Source organism: Tachypleus tridentatus, chromosome 8 (genome assembly GCF_004210375.1).
Source record: "Tachypleus tridentatus isolate NWPU-2018 chromosome 8, ASM421037v1, whole genome shotgun sequence".
Classification (NCBI taxonomy): domain Eukaryota; kingdom Metazoa; phylum Arthropoda; class Merostomata; order Xiphosura; family Limulidae; genus Tachypleus; species Tachypleus tridentatus.
Genome location: NC_134832.1, coordinates 11,680,214 through 11,701,423, shown reverse-complemented (window position 1 = coordinate 11,701,423; position 21,210 = coordinate 11,680,214). Strand labels below are relative to the sequence as shown.

At 31.0% G+C, this 21,210-nt stretch overlaps 1 protein-coding gene across 2 annotated transcripts in view; it reads right to left on the bottom strand.

The window, feature by feature from the left end:
• Nucleotides 1-269: 269 nt before the first annotated feature.
• The window catches only part of LOC143258525 (PAX3- and PAX7-binding protein 1-like), an 89,759-nt gene continuing 68,818 nt past the window's right edge, over nucleotides 270-21,210 (bottom strand). For both annotated transcript variants that reach the window (XM_076517622.1, XM_076517623.1), the window contains exons 8-19: nucleotides 19,390-19,579; nucleotides 17,827-17,950; nucleotides 16,208-16,307; nucleotides 10,044-10,159; nucleotides 7,961-8,160; nucleotides 7,414-7,549; nucleotides 6,857-6,975; nucleotides 5,669-5,745; nucleotides 4,894-4,963; nucleotides 4,406-4,552; nucleotides 1,062-1,198; nucleotides 270-451 (exon numbers count right to left, since the gene is read on the bottom strand). In XM_076517622.1, the coding sequence (XP_076373737.1) occupies nucleotides 364-451; nucleotides 1,062-1,198; nucleotides 4,406-4,552; nucleotides 4,894-4,963; nucleotides 5,669-5,745; nucleotides 6,857-6,975; nucleotides 7,414-7,549; nucleotides 7,961-8,160; nucleotides 10,044-10,159; nucleotides 16,208-16,307; nucleotides 17,827-17,950; nucleotides 19,390-19,579 (1,504 nt within the window). In that variant the 3' untranslated portion in view covers nucleotides 270-363. The remainder of the gene's footprint in view (nucleotides 452-1,061; nucleotides 1,199-4,405; nucleotides 4,553-4,893; nucleotides 4,964-5,668; nucleotides 5,746-6,856; nucleotides 6,976-7,413; nucleotides 7,550-7,960; nucleotides 8,161-10,043; nucleotides 10,160-16,207; nucleotides 16,308-17,826; nucleotides 17,951-19,389; nucleotides 19,580-21,210) is intronic.

Genomic DNA, 21,210 nt, shown 5'->3' with positions numbered 1-21,210 from the left:
AAATTTTGAATGCAAGTCAACAAAAAAGATGACATGGCCTGTGTGTGTGTGTGTGTGTGTGTGTGTGTGTATATATATAAGTTTTCTCATTGTTATTTTGAGTTCAATACTTGATACATTAAGTACTCTTATCTTTGTTACATGTAATAACAGATAATTATTTTAAAAAACATTTAAGAACATATTTTCAACTAACTATCAAAGTTTTTCTTGAAAAGTGGGTAGGACTTTTTTCACTAATACAATCAATGAATAAAATCAAGAAATAATTTCAGAAGAAAAATTTTTATTGACTAACATAATCTGATGCTGCTTTACTTATTAATGCATGTCATACTTGTACATAATGTTGACTGAATGCTGTTATAAAGTGAGTGCATCACTAATAATTCTTGCATTTTGTAGGGATCCAATGCTGATCAACATCTTCTTGATATCTTTCACACACTCTCTAAAGATAGATCAAATGAAAGTCTATATTACAAAAAATAAAAAAGATACGTATGGCATATGACAGTTACACAGATATCTCTGACTTACAACACTGTCGTGAATAAGGTTTCAATATGAGAAAAATACACAAGTACCGTTAGAAGTACAAAAACTCATCACTGACATAAGTGTTACTGTAACAATTTGAAAACTGTAAATTCAAGCTCTTTTAAATTATTAGTATTATATAATACTCATCATATCAAACAAAGTTTATGTAAATCTCAAGATGGTTCCTTTGAAATGTTTGTTTTATTAATAAAAAATTATTTTGACTTTAAAAAAGTAGTTTCTTAGTACTTCATGGCTATCAATGTTATGTTTCAGATACTTACATTTTTTCTTACAACATAAACACTTGAATTCAGTTGCTCAAACTAAAACATGAGAGTAAGATTAGGGAACAATGTAAAATTAATATTTCCACAACTGTGTTAGCAATTTGCTAATCACTACATATTTTCATGTGTTAAAGTATGCCTAAAGCAAAAAAGTAAAAATGTAAGGAAAACTATTTGTAACCTGATATAAAACCTAAAACCTGCACAGTTAATATATTGTGGACATACCGTGCATCTTGGCTAGCTTTTCCTTCATCAAGTAAAAACAAAGCAAATCTTTTTAAAAAGCTGCAAAACATATCTAATTGGGGAAGTGTTCCTTCAGCAGGTTGCAAAAACCATGCTCTTGGAAGAACAGACACTATCTAGGTAAAAAAAAGTAAGACTTTAATGCTAGAAGAAACTTAGAAACAGGAATAATAAAAAATGAATCAAAAATACTATTTTAAATATATAATACTTCCTAAAGTAAGAAAACAGCTAATAATCTTTACTAAAGAACTGATCCTTCACTGGAAGAAGCTATTAGTTATAGAAATAAACAAATCCTGTTCAGCTCCTAGACCAATAATTCAAAATCAATGAAGAAATGTTTATTGGTGTGAAAGATTAAATTTACATAATGATAAACACAACCTATTCTATAAAACTAATAAATTTGACAATCAAAAATTAAAGCTAGCAAAAAAAATGAATTTTAACTCTTTCAGCATGGGCTTGGTCCCATTCTCTCTGCTTGTTGTACATTCTATGCTCTAACTTTTAAATTAGAAAGTATATCTTTATGACATTTTGCAGGTTATCAGTGAACATTATAAGGTTTTCAAACACAAAATATCAGATTTACCTTATTAACTATTAAGTTTTTTTAGTAGTGTTTTTCTCATGTCTTTTTTTTTTCATATGTTGACTATCCAACATGCAAAGTAATTTTCATTTTCAAAATTAAAAGTATTTTTATGAATCAAAAAAATTTTCAAATTTCAATGCAAAATCTTTATAACTTCCAGCTACAGTACTATGTAAAATTGTTAGGACAACAGACAATTCTGTTAATCTTTCCACTTTATGGGGCTAATTCTTCCATGGCATTATATAATGTATATTTCAACACTATAGTAATTCTTCACTGATCCCTGTTGACAATTAAATGAGCCAGGATGAGAATACTTATCATTCTTTAAAATTCCCATATACTTGTACCAAGGGCATATCATAAAGATTCTGCTTGAATAACATACTGATCAAATTTAGAGTCTGAAATAACTTTCATGGTACCCCATGCAGTATCTTAACTATATTTAAGGATGTTAGCATAACATACTAGTAGATGCTGTATGAAATAAACAGTAGCACTCCAAAAATAAACCTTGATAAACAGTGTTTAATATTATATACTGTTTTTCTGTCATGCCAAAAGTATAGAGAATTGTCAGTAGAGCAGAGACTTCACATAAAAGCTTTATGTCATGTTGGTTGAGCACTTCGACAAAAAGCTGGAGACTTGGAATGCTCACCAAACAATATCAAATACACCACAGATTGCAAGAATGAGACAGGAAAAATGGAAAGAAAGATATAGAACACCTAAGCTCAATGATACTGATGTTAAGTACCTTCTTTTATGTAGCCTTTAAGATGGAAGGATTACTGTCACTGATATCAAGCATGAGGTAGATGACCATGTATTAAATGACAGAAAAGTGTCCCTATCTACATTATCATGAAGACACAATGAGAATGGAATATTTGGTTGCATAGCAAATAAAAAAACCTTTACTCTTATATTCAAATATTGTCAAGAGAATGAAATTTGTTAAAAATATACAAACTTGGACTGCTGATAACTGGAAAAGGTGTTATGGACAGATAATTTCAAGTTTGAAATATTCAAATATTTTATATATGTTCAAAGCATATGGTGGAACAAAGGTAAAAAATATTTACTTCCATGCACAGCATCTACCATGAAGCATTGGGGAGGCAATATGATGGCTTAGGGGTGTTTGGCTGCAAAGGTGACAGGACACATTTACAAACTAGATAGAATAATGAACCAGCATAAATATTAACATACACTGACCTGTCATGGTATACAATGGTTTGTGTATTAGCGGTAAAGAATTATACTACCAAAAAAATAATGACCCTTAACATTCATCCAACCTATGCAGAAATTACTTTGCTATGAAAGAAGATGCTGGGGTCATTCAAATGATGCAATAGCCCCCACAGAGCCCCAATCTCAAACCAACTGAGTAGATCTGGGATTTGATGAATCTAAAATTTGAGAAATCAAAAGTTATTTACAAAGAAGCTTTGTCAAAGTGTATTAGAGACATATGAAGTAAAATCCCAAAGACACTTTGATTAAAAATGTTGCAACAATGCCTCGAAGATTGCCTTCAGGTTTTAAAGCAAAAGAGTTACAAAATGTTATCAAACACCTCCACTGAGTTTCTGTTGTACTAAATATGAAGCTTAATAATAAAATTTTTATGTTTCGCCTGTGATTTACCTTCCACTGCTCTTTGAAAGTAGCCTTTTGCACATTACTGTGATTATCAAATGTTTTAACACAAAATACTTTATATTTCATCTGTTACCCATCAAATCTCTGTACAAGGTTGGTCAATTTAACTTATCTGACTAGTATTTTGTAAAATACAGTTACATTTCAGTTATAATACATTATGTGTATATACATTTAATACTATTCACAAACAAGTTCGTAAACTTATTTTTCTTAAAACATATAACAGTAAATATAGAAGTACAGCAAACAATGATCTCTTCTAGTCATAAATTTGTACTTGTTTGCTGCAAGTTGCCAAGTTTTATTAACTTTTGCATGAGAAGGATGAAAAGCAAAATTTCATGAGTTGCTATATTAATAGCCACAGCTCCACTACAATTTATCAAGCTTAGTAACTAAACCACATTCTGGTCAAAAATGATATGAAATTTCAAGCTCACTAATGTTTCACTTTATCACTTGGAAACTTGTATAAAAAGAAAGAGTTCTGTATCATTACATTTCAAAAAGACTGAGAAAGCCACTAAGAGGACATTTCTGAGCTTAAGATTTGTTATTCACACATCATAGTCAGAAGTATGTATATGTAAATGTTTCCAAACATGGAAGTCAGACTGGCCACTGTGTTTGAGTCACTAAATGTAGTGATATCTCAGTAAACAGAAAAGATAGGAGGTTCTTACTTTAAGTTTTAGCTTGTCAACACAGGTAATTTGAGTTCCTAATTCATAAGTAACTACAGACTTTGTATCTGGACATCACAAACATTAAATTTGAATCAATGCTACATTCAACATTACATGTGGCACACAAAAATTGATATTTAGATGTATTTTTTTAATATTTACTGTTAAATTAACTAGTGAATAATACTAAACTTTAAATTATAATCTCCAATTTGAGAACAAACTTATTGACATAAATTCATAAAATAGGAGATAAATAAAATTTTGAATGCAACTCAACAAATGTGATGACATGATCTTTGACCCATGACAAATTCTGACAAGTTTAGGAAACTACTCTGATGACTAACCATTCGACTTTTCTCAAAAGTGTCTTTCTGAACCATGCTGTTCTGTAAAGCAAACACCATATAACGATTCAGGAGAGAGTCCAAAGCTAATTCTCTCAGAGGTTGATCAGCCAAAATTCCCTGCCAACTTAAGATGTTACGAAGAAGCTAAAAGATTAAATAGAGTGACTACAGTTAATGTTAGTTTAAAATAACAACCATTAAGTATAAACAAACTTTGGTACTAAACACTTTTGGAAATTCATCTCAAGTTTTTTCAACATATTTCAAATTGAAATATACTGATAAGTTCCTTAAGATGGGTTTGATGTGTAATCCTTAAAAGCTCTAAGTATTTGAAAGCTGAAAGCTTGAACATTAATCTACTAACACTGAAGCTTTACTTTCATAAAACCATTTTCTTTCTTAGAACATCGACAAAGATGATTCAATACATGGAACTGAAGATTATTTGCACTTTAATTTCATGAGATGCAGATGATTTTTACCTTTACACAAGACCAAGACTGTCGCTGAAAGAATGTTAAAGCTCCAGATGATCCCTTGTGTTCTAAAACTCTATAAAGCCATAAAATAATATATTTGTATCACATTCATTTTGTTCACTTTTATATTTACATTAATTCTAATAACAAAAGAAGTACACACTAGAACTTTACAAACAATTGCTTAACATACAAATCAAGTGCACAATTTTAACTGGTAAAGAGCATAAATGTCTAATAAATTAGGAGGTTCCAACAGAATAATAGTGGCATCTCTAATTAGTTAAACTGCATATGTTTTTTGAAATTATTAAATCTATACATTTTTACCAAAACATTTTTTGTTTTGTACTTTGTTCTAATTGTATGTCAACAAAACACAAGCTTTTATATCCACAGAAAAACTACAGCTGTAATACTATATATGATTTAAAATAGTTAAAATTTTTTCAATTTCTAAATGCAAGTTTTTAAGATGCTGTTTGAGCAGTCAGCTTAAAAACTGTAAATAAACAAAACAAGTGATAGCACAAAAGTTGATCATTTTTTCAGTAGTGAGTAGAAGATTACAGAACTCTACTTTTCAGTGCCATATGTAGTCACTCACCCCATACAAGAATACCCTTACTAGAGAAAAAGTTAAAATATAAACTTTCACCAGTAAGTGGGTTCTCGTACTTGACAGTTGCCAAACAGGTTTATTTACTTAATGTAAAAAATATTTGTATGGATAAGATTAATAGTAAAAGACTATTATATTATTTAAAATTTAACTTACTCTTTAGGATATAAAGGTAAGAAAACATCTTCATCCAAGGTTCTTCTTATCCTCATAACAACTTTCTGAAGAAAAGTCTTTTCACACAGATACACACATACACCAAAAAATACAATATATATATATTTGATACAAAAAAAGTTAAAAGCCTTAACTACTAATAACTAATAACATTTACAAATTAATTTTCTGTTGTTCTGTGAAACCTATATTTTTTATACTTTTATCAGATTTCTCCATTTTCTTTTATACAGAAACCATTAAACACCTTTGGATTTCTTTATGGTTACAAAACACAAACTTTAAATCAATTCAGATGTATAGTAAATGTTTCTTATGAACAAATTCTTGGCACCTATGATTATTAATGTTTTACTTTGTAAAAACAAAAAGAATTTTTTGTGATTTAGTTTGATATTAAAAGTACCGAAAATACTTATAATGAATAGCTGGTACAAGAGTGAAATGTCATATCTACTGGTTGATTTTTATGTAGGTGGTTTCATAGTGAAGTTCTTAAAACTGTACTGCATGTAATTATTGTATATTCTTTTGAACTAAAAATTACTATCAACACAAACAGCTGGAGATCTGCAAAATGTAATAAAGGCAGATAGTTCATTCCTTTAAGAGTAAGGTTTTATTTTTCTTTGGTTTATTAAAATTATGAGTGTTTGTCAGAAAAAAGCGACAGATCTAATTATCAAGAAAGTTCCCTGTTCTTGAGGATGAGACAGTCATTTTCTTTAATTTTAATATGTTTAAATTTATAGTAATAATACTGCATTTGTGCTTCTATACAGTTTACAAGTACAATTTAATTAATTTATCTTATTCAATAAAACTAAATATAAATTACCAAACTAGGGTTATTAATAAATATTTTATATGTATCTATATTCATATTATTCATCCTTTCAAAGTAAATCTGAGACTAATAATGAATAATGTAATTCAGTTCAAGTAAATTATTTCTTTTTCAACATTTTATATTCTGTAGCACATACAATTTGATAAAAAAATTTTTTCTATTTGAAGTCTGTGTATATTTATAAGTTTGTGATGATAATTGTTTGCAAAATGTCATGTATGTACATATATCATATACACCACCAAAGTTTTTTTTCTAAAAGTCTGAACAACAAAAAGGTTAAAGTTTCTTTAAACATGAAAATAACATATGCTCACTTGAAAATGTTTGCTACTTCCAGAGACAGTTGGATAGTCATTGAGCAACCTTGTTGTCAGTGTAACTAAATGTAAAGTTTGTGTTGTTGAAAGAGGGTCCCAAACTTCACCTACCAGAACTAGTAGAGCAAGAAAATTAAAAGTCAAAGACAAATTATTGAACAATTATGCAAAATATAGAAACAAAATTAATAAAAAAACAAATGGAAGTTTCTCCATGATGACAAGAAATCCATATGAAGTAAAAATGTATTCTAAATACAGCTGGTATGGGTATTAAAACTTTAATCAAGAATAATGTTTTGACCTTCTTAGATCATCTTCAGTTTAACAAAGGGAGTTTGCAACTGACCATTGCTGGGCAAATGGAAGTTTCAGTATACAAAGGTCAATTATGAAATACAGTTTTTCGTGGCCTGAACTGAAAGAAATCCTAAAAATCTTTTTACATTTATTTGTTTTATCCATAATCAAGTTTAGGCAGAAAACTACCACATTAGAAATAATAAAGTGACATCTGAGATAAGTATTTTACTGTATTAAAGGGAGTGTTTTACCTGATAGTTTAGGAAGTACAATTCTCTCTACTATTTTTGGAATAAGTTGAAGATCTGGATCTTCATCTTCTGATGACAAAAGACTGTAAAAAGCTAATATCTGAAACCATGACATATTTTCCAAGTCCAATGGTTCCTAGAAAGTAAACAGCTCTATGCTGTTGATATGATAATAACAACTGATACTATATACTATAAATATGTTATTTAAAAAAAAAGACAGTTGGCTACCCCATCAGATTAACAGAATTATATAGAACCAAAATACTTTATATACATGATTCAATTTTAGCTCTGTATGTTAATTTTAGCCTGAAAAAGTGTAGTTACCTAAAATGTCACATTCTTTTAAATAAATGTTTTTCTGAAATTGTTTTTGTAACACATTATTTTATGTTTATTTTAAATTAGAAAAGCAATGTAAACTGAGCTTTCATCCACATTTATACTATACACTAGCTCCTTTAAGTGATACAGGGAAACTTCACATAACAAAACTACTAAAATAATAAATTTCAAACAAATTTTATCTGAACTGGAATACTACCTCTAATGGATTCCAAGATATTAAGCTTAATCGTATAAAAGGACCAAAGATTTTTGGGAGACACAATGGTACATAAGTTTCATCATAAGACTCTGGGTAGTTTGTTTTCCACATTTCAAATTCATGCTGGATCCCACTAATTGTTCCAAAGTCTTCCACAACGTCTTCAAATACCTGCTGCACATTCAGCAAAACTGTTTCTACAAATCAAAACACAAGTGAGTAGTGTTACACTTCAGAAAAATTTCTCTTGAAGTAAACTAATCATTTCTAGACCATAATGGTTTCACGGATATCCCACATTATTTTATTCTTTTCACAATGGAAATTTAAAACAAAATACATGAAATTAATCTAAACTTTATAAACACTACATAATTTCTACTTTTTAAAAATAATTTAGAATTTCCACAGTTCTCTTAGTTGTGGTATTTTTTAAGTTTTGTGATATACTGTATAAACAAAACATTAAAAATACTTCCTTTTATTTTAAAATTTAATTTTCTTTGTTAGTAATCAGAAAGTTCCATAGTCTATTTAAATTTGTTTGATATTCATTTACATGTTTCTTTTAATAATTGAATTTACCAATTAAGGAAGTCATTGCTTTAGGTTAAATTCACCAAAATAAAGAAACACATACAAATATTTTTCAGTGACTTAAAACCTCATCTTTAAAAATCACTACCTTTGTTAGGCTATGAACCATGATTTTTGTCTACAATAATGTTGACCAAGACTTATATCTTTTATTAATATTACTTGTTTTCAATAAATAATAAGTTACTTTATTTGGGTATGCTGCTCAAATATGATGCATTTTACATTAGTATTCAATAAAAAGAAAAATGCACATGAACCATCAAAACAGTTTGCTGTTGCTTACCATACTCACCAAATCTAAATTTACCTTTAAGTCTTGTCATAGAAGAAAATTCCAGTGGCTTACAAACAGATATTATTTAACACAAAAAACATTTCAAGAATGTAACAAATACCTAAATAACCTATTAAGCATCCTAGAATTTTGATTTGTTCTTATACGTTACAAACTTCACATAGAATCATTTGTTAACCCCTGTAGCAGCCATAAGTAGACAATGTGTTGACAAACAAAATATTGTTAAGAGCTATTTATTTACTATACATTATCACAGAAATATTAGAATATATTATATATACGCAGTCATTTTTAGCCATCAGCTCTAGTTACATTCAAAGTTAACATTATGTGGGTGATATAAAGGAGTATAATAACAAAATCACTGAAAGAAATGAAAAACTGTACAAAAATAAGATGTGAACCATTATATATTTATAAGGGACGATCTGCAAATATAAACTTCTATTTTGCAATGGGAAGAAAACATTTAAAATAAGGGATAAATGTGTTGCTTAAAGACAGAAACTCTTCAGAGCTATGTACAAATGAAAATCGAATACTTTTTTTTCTTTCTAAGATATCAATTTTAAAATATTTCTTTGTAAAAATGGTTAAAACAGAGATAAAATTACTTTTTTTAAATTTTCAGGCATGGTATGTAATGGAACACTATGCCTGAAAGATGCATACAGCATTAACATGTATATAGCTTAGTTACTACAGTATTCAAAGAAAATCATAATAATTTGGTAAAATATAACACCAAACTAATAAAAATACTTTACTGCTTTTCTTGCAACTTAACAAGTAACTCACAGAAGTGCATTTAAGAATTTCGATTTTCAGTTACCAACCTGAATTTCTGATTTTTTGCTCTATAAAAAATTGATAGTGTTACTTATAAATATTAATTTTGCAAATCCAGCCCTTTTTAGCTCTCTTCAACCAAACCAAATTGTACAAAACTTAAATGTTTCACTATATTTATATTGCCCAATTGATGATACACACCTTATTCACTATATGTTCATTTTAAATCATTCACACATATTTTATACCCCTGTTAATTATTGATTATGTTTCCAAGTGTTCATCAAAATATAAATTCCCAGTAAATGGCAATAAGGAGTGATTCTATAATATTACTGCTGTGATAATTAATGAGAAGCTTCAAAAATATTTAGTGAAACAACTGGTCACCTTTCTGTTTGTTGAAAACTACTACTTCTGTCTCTGGTTGTTCATCATCTGATGACATACCTTCATAATGAGGAGAAGCAGAAAATTTAGATTCCCTGGCTTTTCTTCTTCTCATTCTGTTTAATAAAATAAAATGCATAACTGATCAATTATTGCATTTCAAATGGTGTTGCATAAGGATTTATTCTAAATCAGGGGTTCCCAACCGGTGGGTTGCGACCCCCCAGGGGGTCGCAAAGCCTTGGCAGGGGAGTCATGTAGCCTTGTTAGAAGTAGCTTGGGATAACATTAATTTTATTTCATCAATTACATTTTCATGCTCTTACATTTTTTTTGTTTCAGTGCAAAGCAAAACGTGTGCTATGTTAGTTCAATGTCATTAGGTGATATTATGGGTGTATGTATGCATGCCTGTGAGTGAATGTGCCTGTGTGAATGTGTATGTGTCTGCAAAGGTACAAAACTTTGTAGACTAGTGTATGTGTGTACTAGTGATTAGCGAGTATGTGAGTGCACGTGCATGTACGTATGCTTGTGTGTCTGTTTAGCAGTGATTAAGTGTGTGTGTGCTCGCTGTCGACACGAGTCGCATGTCCATTGCTGATTGGTGGATGACAAATCGCACGACTGGCCACGCTCCCTTCCCTCCCAATACTTACCCCATCATTACTCTACCTGCACCCCCCCACAAGTAGTCAGTGTAAAATCTACAGTTGCCAAAGCGTTCATTATTCAACATTTTTATTTTATTTTAACAAGGAGATAAGTAAGCAGTAGAGGTGAGTTGTGTCCATGGCTAAATGGTGCAGATACTCAGAATGCTACCTCAACATTGGCTTCACCACTGTGCTCGCCAACGACGGCATCGAGAAACCACAGTGTGTTTTGTGCCATGCTGTCCTGAGTGCAGAGTCAATGAAACCATCAAAACTCAAGCGTCATCTCGAGACAAAACATCCAGAACACGCAAAGAAGGGTTTGCATTTCTTCAAACGGCATGAACGGTGTCTTAAAAGCCAAAGAATCGATAGAAGTGGGTCGTTTCAGCAGCAGAGTGCAGCCGTAGTGGAAGCTTCATATGAGATTGCATTTGAAATTGCTAAACAAAAAAAGCCTCAAACGATTGGAGAAACACTTCTTAAACCCTGCATGATGAAAGCAGTAAATCTTATTCTTGGAGAAGCCAGTGCAAAGAAGATGCAGCAAGTATCCCTGTCAAATAATACTATACAGAGGCGCATGTGTCTATGGATGTGAAAAAACAGGTTTTGACTGAAATCAAGGGTTCCCCTTTGTTCTCCTTTCAGCTTGACGAGTCAACAGATGTAAGTTCATGTTCTCAGTTGCTTGTCTTCGTGAGATACATTAATTCAGGTAACATCAAAGACGAATTCTTATTCTGCAGTGCACTTGAAACCACAACAAAAGCTGATGATGTCATGGAAAAAGTTTCAACTTTTTTTCAAGACGAAGATCTTCAATGGGAAAACGTGTGTGGGGTTTGTAAGGATGGGGCACCGGCTATGCTGGGATCGAAATCAGGATTCCAGTCGAGAGTGAAGAAGCTAGCACCTCAAGCAAAGGACATCCACTACATGATTCACCGATATGCTCTCGCCAGTAAGACTCTCCCTGCCTCTCTGCAGGAAGTGCTTGAATCTGTAATCAAAATTGTAAAATATGTGAAGACTCAAGCACTCAACACTCGCCTATTCAAAGAACTATGCAAAGACATGAATGCTGACCACGAAGTCCTTCTCTTCTACACAGCAGTACGTTGGTTGTCGAAAGGAAACGTTATTAATTGTGTCTTTGAATTGAAATATGAAATAAAGCTATTCCTGGAGACTAAAGAAAGAAAAGATCTTGTAGCTCACTTCCGAAGATGAAGCATGGAATAAAAGGGTTGCGTACCTCGCCTACATTTTTGACCAGCTGAACTAGTTCAATTTGAAGCTTCAAGGAAGGGAAACACGTGTTCTCCTTTTTCAAGATAGTCTTCGGGCCTTTGTTTCCAAACTGCAGAACTGGCGTCGGAAAACCACTCTTGGAAACATCGCTATGTTTGAAAAACTTTGTGGAGTGACGGATGAGTCTCAGATCCAACTGGATCAGTTCCTCAAGGATGAGATTACCGAACATCTTCAGTCTCTAGAAAAGGAAGTCAAGCGTTACTTCCCTGAGCTATCACAGGAACAGGAGGCCCTGGTAAGGAACCCATTTTGTACTGAACTTGATGTATTTAGCATCCCAGATGATATTCAAGATGAATTTCTGGATCTAAGGAACTACTCTTGAGCTCGTGATCTCTTCAAGGTGAAATCCGTGATTCAGTTTTGGTGCGCTATGCATCAGCCATACTTCAAAGTCAGCATGATAGCTTTCCGTGTCCTTGTTCCATTTGCTTCTACCTACTTGTGTGAGGCAGGATTTTCCACTCTTGTCAATATAAAAACAAAGAATAGGAACAGATTGGATGTTGGAGATGACATGAGACTGGCTCTAACAAACGTTCGGCCACGAATTTCAAAGCTTGCTGCTGAAATGCAACATCAGGCATCTCACTAGCTGGGTTGGATAGCTGTTCAAACCTATGTTAATATTATTTTAAGAAATATATGTTCTTTTTGTGAATTCAGGTTGGACCAATGTGATTTAATTTGCTAATAAATAATTACAGAATTTTTAAATATTTTTTTTAGATGTTTCTTTCCCTCTCCTTCACAGAAAATAAAATAAAAATTAAGCTGCTGATAGTAAGCCCTAAGTAGGGGGTCACATGGGTTTCAAACTTTTAGGTAAGGGGTCGCGAGTGCCAAAAGGTTGGGAACCCCTGTTCTAAATCCATAATCAATGAACATCTTGAGAGTTAACTGTTTTCTCTACACCAGAGATGACATTTAAAATTGACAACAGAAATAATCTTTGGTACAATAAATACCAACATAAAAAAGAATGAGGTGAGAAAAACTCAAGTTGAAAGCAATTATAGGTCTATAAAACATTTGACATTGATTAACTTGTCAAAATCATAAAAGAAAAATAGGCAAGGAATATGTTATATGCAACAACATTTTTTGCAGTTAAATCTAGTGTTATCTTGCACAGAGTTTACACCAAAATGTGTATTATCTAAAAGTTAATGTGATACTTAAAATACGAACTTTAAAAATAGTATAACGGTTTTGCTGAAAGCAATGATTGTGGAAATCCATTCAAGTGTGTGTGTTTCTTGAAAACAGTAGATTGAGGGTATTCATAATACTGTTTGTATGGACATTAAAACTTTAATTACAATAAAGTACTGAACAATGTTTTGACCTTCTTGTTGTTCTATACTCTACTTTAATTAAAGTTTTAATACCCATGCTGGCCATCTTATGAATACCTTTCTACTTCAAGTAGGTTTTTTGTTATCATGAAGAACAATGAGGGCTTGTTGGTGTGGCTTCCATTCTGACCTGCTGAGTGTAAATCTTTATGAGCACACTTATATTTTACCAAAGGAGCCTTTGTGACATGTATGTTTTGAGTAATTAACATTTCACTTTTGACCAATCAATGGACCATGGGCATGGATTCTATAAGATCCAAGAACGAGGCTAACAAGAGCAATCAGACAGAAAGCACTTCTCCCTTGCCTTGCCACTTCTTTTAAATATTGCATGTGTTTGTATTGGATGATGTCAAATTTCACCTTTGAAAACTCGGAAGATTCTTCTCAGATTAAGAATGATCAATGATCTTAATCATATTATGTAGTATGAGAAGTCTCAACCTTAAAATACCCATAAAATGTGGTGCAAGTCCAATCCCACTTTACAAAGTTATTTAACTCAAAGTTGCAAAATATGCTGTCTCCCCATTACATAAAATGCTTCAAAGTGATCCAAAATTCAGATCCAAACCAAATTTTGGGAGAATTGTCCCACGCTAACTTATCTTGTGTAAAATTTTTGTGTATGTTGGTCTATTTGCTTTCAAGATACACACAGCAAAAAACAGACACACACTCATATCCAATTGCAATATTATCTATAAGGTTTCTGTGTGTGTGTTTATGGGCAGGATTTTTTCCATTAGGTGTGTGTGTGACTTGTTGGCAATAAATTTCAACAATTAATGGACAGAACACAATTAACTTGTTTCAATCAAAACAAATCAAACAGAAACAAATGTTCATCATACAATTAATCACCACAGTTGTATCCAGAGCTTTAAATAATTATCTTTTTATGTCAAAAAACCACACAAGTTTGGTTCAGTTACTTTAGAACCCAGTAGACAAACCTGATTATTCTTTTCTATTCTTTTTGTTACAATATAATCAACAATTAGTGCACTTTAAAAGTTGCCACTACACATTTTTGGCTAAACTAACAATCACTCAGTCCATCTCTATCTCTTTTCCTCTTACTTAACTTACTTGCACTAACTGACAGAACACACATGAAAAACAATAAAGTATTTACCCAGGTCTTCTTTGCTTATTTTGCTGTAGACTATTGATGATACTTAAACCTTTTTTTTATATTAATGGTAGTAATGTACTAAGTAATTTTTATTTAATTGCATAACACACCAAAGAACATAAAATAATAACCTGCACAAAACAATTTCCCATAACATTAAAATTTTTCTGATTTTCTCAATATGTAACAAAAGCTATTACAAGTTCATCCAAACTAACTGTTGCAATTCTCATGGGAATCAAAGTTGAATTATAAGTGAAATTGATGTTTATCTATTCAGAACACAATGTAATGCAATATATCAGTTGATATGAGAAAACTGACTTTCTGTTGGTTATAGGTAATGTATAAGTAAACATAAGAGAGAACTAGTAACAAATCTCGAAGAGAGGATGTGAAAAGTGAGTATAACAGGAGGGGTCTGATTTTCTATTAGATAGCTCTGTAACCAATGAAAATTGAAGGTTATAAAAATTATGGTGTTTATGAGCAATGACAATTTTATAGAGAATAATTCACATTTAATTTCACATTTATTTTGAAGGGGTATAGATAAAATGTCTAGAGAAAATGAGTTATATACATTGCACTAAGGAAAATTTAGGAAGTGTAACAACTAAATATGAATGTTCATTCATTGCAACCATTTCACCAATTGCACAGTGCAAGTCTTTAGCATAATAACCACTAGTGTGATTTCCCAAATGTGTCTTTTATTAACATTCATGAATGGTCTTTTTTATGGTAAACACCCAAAAACTTTAGGCCACATCATTTCCTTAAATATTAAATCTAGTTCACTTTGAAGTTTGCTGCTACTTCTTGTAATCTTGAGCATATTTAATTTTCATGTGATTATACATTATAGTACTAGAAGATGCATTCCCTTTGTCACTACAAAATAATGTTCTACACAATTTGCACTTCACTTTTAAATTACTAACTACTTTAAAGGGATTCCACATAGGGCCCTTTTTGTTTACTTAAATCATTCATGACAATTATTGAAAACAGAGATTAGTAATGAATAATTTTCAAATTCAGTTTCTCAGAATTCACTGTAAAGATAAGTTTGCATATGCCTTGTTTACTGACTATTGCTGAGATGACACAATATAAATCTCAAAGGTGTTAGTGAGAGCAATCTATAGGTTATGATTTAAAGAAACACTGGACATGTCCTGAAAAACGACTTCTCATAAAATGTTCTTCATCTCTGCAAAACAACATTACTGGCAAATGATAAAACCTGACTGGGATGATTATAAATATTCACCTGGAATTATTATTTGATTCTTTGTTAAATATTGCTATTGCATCATATTCAGTTTCTAACATGTTCCTTTTTTTCATATTTACTCATATATTCCAGTTTCCAGTACCTTGTGAAACTAATGAACTGTTTAAATAAATACATCAACTATTCAACAACTGAATATTTTGTTGTGGAGCAAATGTGTTGGCTGGATTTTTCATATCTGTTATATTTCTAAAAATAAGATACTAAAACAACAAACATTTCATGAGGTTTTTATTACATATTTGGATAATTCTAAATAAACCCAAATTTTTAAGATCTTGTATAACTTTCAACATACATAAAGAAACAATGGTTTTACTTAGCAAAAATTCATAAAAACATTAGCAATCACTGAAAAATCATGTAATTACTTGTCACAAAAACTAACTTACCTACGACCTTCTCTTTCAGCTTTACGCAGCAGTTTAGTTTCATCGAATATGTTAGGTTTATCACTCTGTACTGCTAAACTGGAGCCTCGAAGAGTTTTAGCTTATAAAAAAACATTTTGACATTTAAAGGTTATTTTCTTTATAAAATACTACATGTAAGTAATTTAAAAAGTAACATGAAAAACTCCACATCATTACACTGCCTTAACAGGAGAACAAATGAAATTTCATAGTTCTACAGCTCAAGAACAGATTTGTACATGCATGGACACATCCTCTCAGTAAGATCACTTCACTGTTAAAGTTATGTTAAAAATGTTGAAAAACAGCCTATTTTTATACAACACCCTTTCTAATACTGCTTTAGATTTTAATACTAAATTTGAAAGTATATGCCAGATTTCCTGAACATTCAAAATACTTTTAATTGTTAAAATAATTGAATATAGGAGACTCCTCAGTCAAAGTTAAGGTGTGCATTTACTATTAGCCACAGAAGAATAGTATCAACCTTGCAGTTTATATTACATTCCTCTTAAATAGCTCATCACTAATTTCAAATTGGAGATGTGTGAATACAGTATTTTAGGTCTTTTTGTTTTGATTTGTTACAAGTCACTGTTCAGAAGTCCTTTCATTAAATACCAGAACTTGTCAACTGGGTTCTGTGATGACGGAACAAAGTTTACTAAAAGTTATTTACACACAATACAAAAATTATGAATATCAAATGATGGCAAGGCATTAGAAAACTGTAGCCATAACATTTGTGATAAAAATTACATAATACATTTTGAACTACATTTATAAACAGTATTTCAGATAAACTTTAATCTCATATCATCTAGTTCAGTTAAAGAGTTCTGAAACTGAAGAAAAGAATAATGGTCAATAGCTTTTGACAGAAAAACAAAAACAGTTCTGAAATATTAGCTTCACATGCATTTTTTATTTGAAATCTGTAGTTAAGAAACTAAGAAAAACATGGACAAAAAAACAACAAAAAACACCTATATAATAAGGTGCATCACATAATTCCTCCTAAACCACTGGATCACTGACTTTTACTCACTTCTTCCTATTCCTTGGAAAACCAGTAAATTTAAAAAAAACAACAAAAACAAAACCTTCTCTTAATCTATTGGACCAACACCAATTTCTCAGTGGTGCAAAACAAATAGTCTCAGTATCAAGCTTTGTACCCAATCCCTTATGGAAATTGGGTATTTCATAAAAACACCTCAATGAAATTCCCCAACAGCAAGCCCAGACTTTAGCATTGATTTACATCAAAGCAGGTAAATAAGTAGGCCTAATAATTACTGTTCACAGCTTGGTTAAATAAACAAAATTTACATTATAGCAGCAATGAAATTCAAACTTAAAATGTGCAAAATATTAGTTCAAGCATTAAAATTGAATTATAGTGGCTCTATAAATATGGGCTATAGGTTCACAGGTTTGCTAATACTAATATAATTTCATTATAAATATTTGATCTGTTAGTCCCTGTTATTTGCTAACTGAAGCCATAATGGCAAATAATTTTAGCAGTAGTTTAATTGAACATTTATTGAATCTAGAATACTCTTCAGTAGTAGTTAAACTAACACACTTACTAAACATGGTAGAATACTCCTCAGCTTCATCCTTGACATCTTGGTGTCGACGTTCTACAAGCCATTGTGCACGCTTTTTAAAAAGATCATGCATTTTTGTTTCAAGTGCAGTTACTTGAGGTAACTAAAATGTAAGAAAACAAACTAACTTCATGTGTACAGGGTCAATCCTTTGAGTTACTACAGAATTAATGTTTATTTTACCCTGAACTTACTGCTTGCATCTTCACGAAGTTTGGCAAGCTTTTAGTAAACTATACAAGCCCGCTGTCACAAAAACCACATATTTTAAATTAAATATTTTCACTAAAGATTTGTTTGGAAATTTATAAATTCAGCCTGACTCAAACTCTGACTATTATGAATGCACAGAAATTTTTACATTAAGAATAAAACTAACATTTTCTTTATCTTACAGTTTTAGTATCTCTTATGCATAACCTTTAGGACTTCCTAATGGAATATCAATTTCTTGAAAATTAAACTTTATATTTTATCTGTAATTTTTTCTTCTGTGTATGGATGTGTAGTATTAAATAGAAATAATGATTTGTCCATTGTTCTTGAGGTATAGTGCTTACCAAGTGTTTCTCATCTTACATGTATTAGTTTGCTAAACAATTGGATTTCACTTATGTTTTACAATTATATTTTAATCAGTTATATATTATTTGTGTTTATAAAGCATACTTGAAAATTTTATGATTGTAAACATTTAATTTGGTGTAGTTTGACTTGTGGAAATGTCTAAGCAAAATGGAGCTGTTCACATGTGTGAGTATTAGTGAAAATTTGTGGACAATGCCCTATAAAAAATACAGGATACCACAGAGTCAGGCTGGCATACCTCCATCAAAAATAAAAGACAAAGAACTGAAAAGGAAAATTAATAATAAACTGTATAGAAAAAGATAAAGATGTGAAATATGCATATGAGAATAATAAGATTAAAAAAATATTCTTTGAAAATTTAAAAGCTATATACATATTTTCATTTCTTAAATTCAAACATTTCATTGTGCTGTATGTTGATAATAACATTTAGAGTTAATGATATAACAGAGAAAATTGAAAATAAAATACAAATATTTACTTTAAAAAACTTTTGACATTTGTTTATGAGGTTCTAGAGATTATGTAAATGAAATGTGAAAAATTTAAGATGAATAGTGTTTTTATACTCAAAATGAAAATTCACATTGCATGCGAGTTATTTAGAGCCTGAGGGCAAATAACTACATTAAAGAATGAATGTTTTATTACAAATAGTAGAAAAAAATCAAATCTACATAAACTTAGGATTGGTAAAGACAAATTTAAAACTATTTCATCAATTAGGTTCATTTGTATAAAAATTTTTCACAGGACCTACATAACTACTTACATTGTAAGTAGGTTGTTGTCCTATGGTTAATATAACTATAAAAAGGTTGTGACATTCACTTTAACCCACTTGGGTGAGTTGGGTCAACATATCATACATAATTTTCACAATCACATTAAAACTTTACAACTTTTACGCAACAATAATTTTTTTTATCCACAGAGATGGAGAATTCTCACTTTGACATCTAGACACTCTTCAAGATCTTTAATGTAGTTCCTCATCTCCTGGTAAAACTTAAACTTTTCTGACAAAACTGGTTTCTCAAATTCAAGCTCTTTAATGTGTTTCTCAGCTGCAAGGATTTCATTCTGGCATGTTGTTTGTTGTTTACAGTGAGTTTCATACAAGTTTTCAAGTTGATTAAGTCTGTAAATTATAAATATAATCTTGTTAGCACATCTGCACGTGTGTGTGCACACAAAATTTATTTCTGTAGCAGAGTTACATTGAAATTATACTTGGCTTGCCATAATATAAGGTTTTTCATTTGCAATTGGGGGTAGTAATGATCACAACACACGTCATATTTTCTCTAAGAACACAACCTAACTGAATACAAATACACAGATTTTTTTCATGGAAATAGGATGTAATACAGATAGAAAGGTGTTCCTCCAAACTTCTACAGGACTGAGTACATTATATGAAAATTATTCCAAATATTCAAATCAGCAAGTTACATGACAACCACAGCCAATAAAAAGTTGTGGTGGAATAGAATGTATTAGAACTACATTCTAACACTGTTTAAAGTTTCACCAAAAGTTAATTACTTTTTAGAAGAGTATGTAATAGCTGTTTTCAAGATTTGAACATTCATACATTCAGATCATAAAGATGCACTCAAAGTGGGGATTTAGATTTTAAAAACATTGAAAATAAGGAAAATAGATCAACTTGAAACATCAGGATCAACCAAAAAGAGATTTGTTTTTTTAAGCTAGTCATACACCAACCATAGTATAGCATACTGCAACTGGTGAGGGTCTACAATCAAAAAGTCAGTGGTAAAAGCCATCCACATGCCCCAGACAACTACACAAAAAAAAAATCAAAAAAATCATGGAAACAAAGACAAGTTGATACGGGTTCACCAAAGTAAGTCTTCTAGTCATACCTCACATTCAACCATACCGCATATTTCAAGCAGCTGGAGAATATAATTCTCAGAGAGGTAGGCTGTAATAAATTGAGAAGGGAAGGCCTTAGAAACAAATGTCATAATTCCCATATTAGATTGAAGATTTTAAAATATTTCCCTATAAAAGTATAACTTGTATAATGTTAGAATTTGATTTGTGAACTATGTTTTGATGCCAAGTTTATTCATGCATATTGATAACAAAGTAGTTTATATTTTGAATGCAATTCTCTAAAATGTTGTGACATGCACACTAACCTACTTATAGTAAGTGTTAAAGCAGGATCTTTTGGGATGAACAGCAAATGCAAGTGCCAAAGACAATTGACCACACTTAATTTAAATGAATGTTTCAGGATCCATGCTCAACTACTTGCTCAACTGCTATTTATGCCCAAAATGGGGCTTTACAATGCATATGATTTACTAAGGGTGTTTTTATTCCTTCCTTACACCATATTTCTCATAAACCTAGTCAGAATTTTGAGATGTTGCTTGAACCTTGTATACTTTTGCCACATATGCCTTGATTAAGACTTTATGGGTAGGAAGGTTGTATTTCATAACCACAATGCCCCCAACTACATGTGAGGACACAGCATTTAAGTGGCTTGGGATATTGTTCTGTAATTTGGTGCTGTCCTAAACATTTGCTTTGTTAGTTTTTCTCTTTCATGGAGAACTCTAAAGGCTTTCAAAGCATCATGTTTCTGACTCCATATTGTTTAACAATATCACTATAAAAATATCTTTCTTCATGAAGAGCCATGACACATTTCTCCATCGATAAACAGTTGGGAATTTGCCAGAAATTGAATGTATAGATGATAAACATGCCATCTACAAAACTACAGCT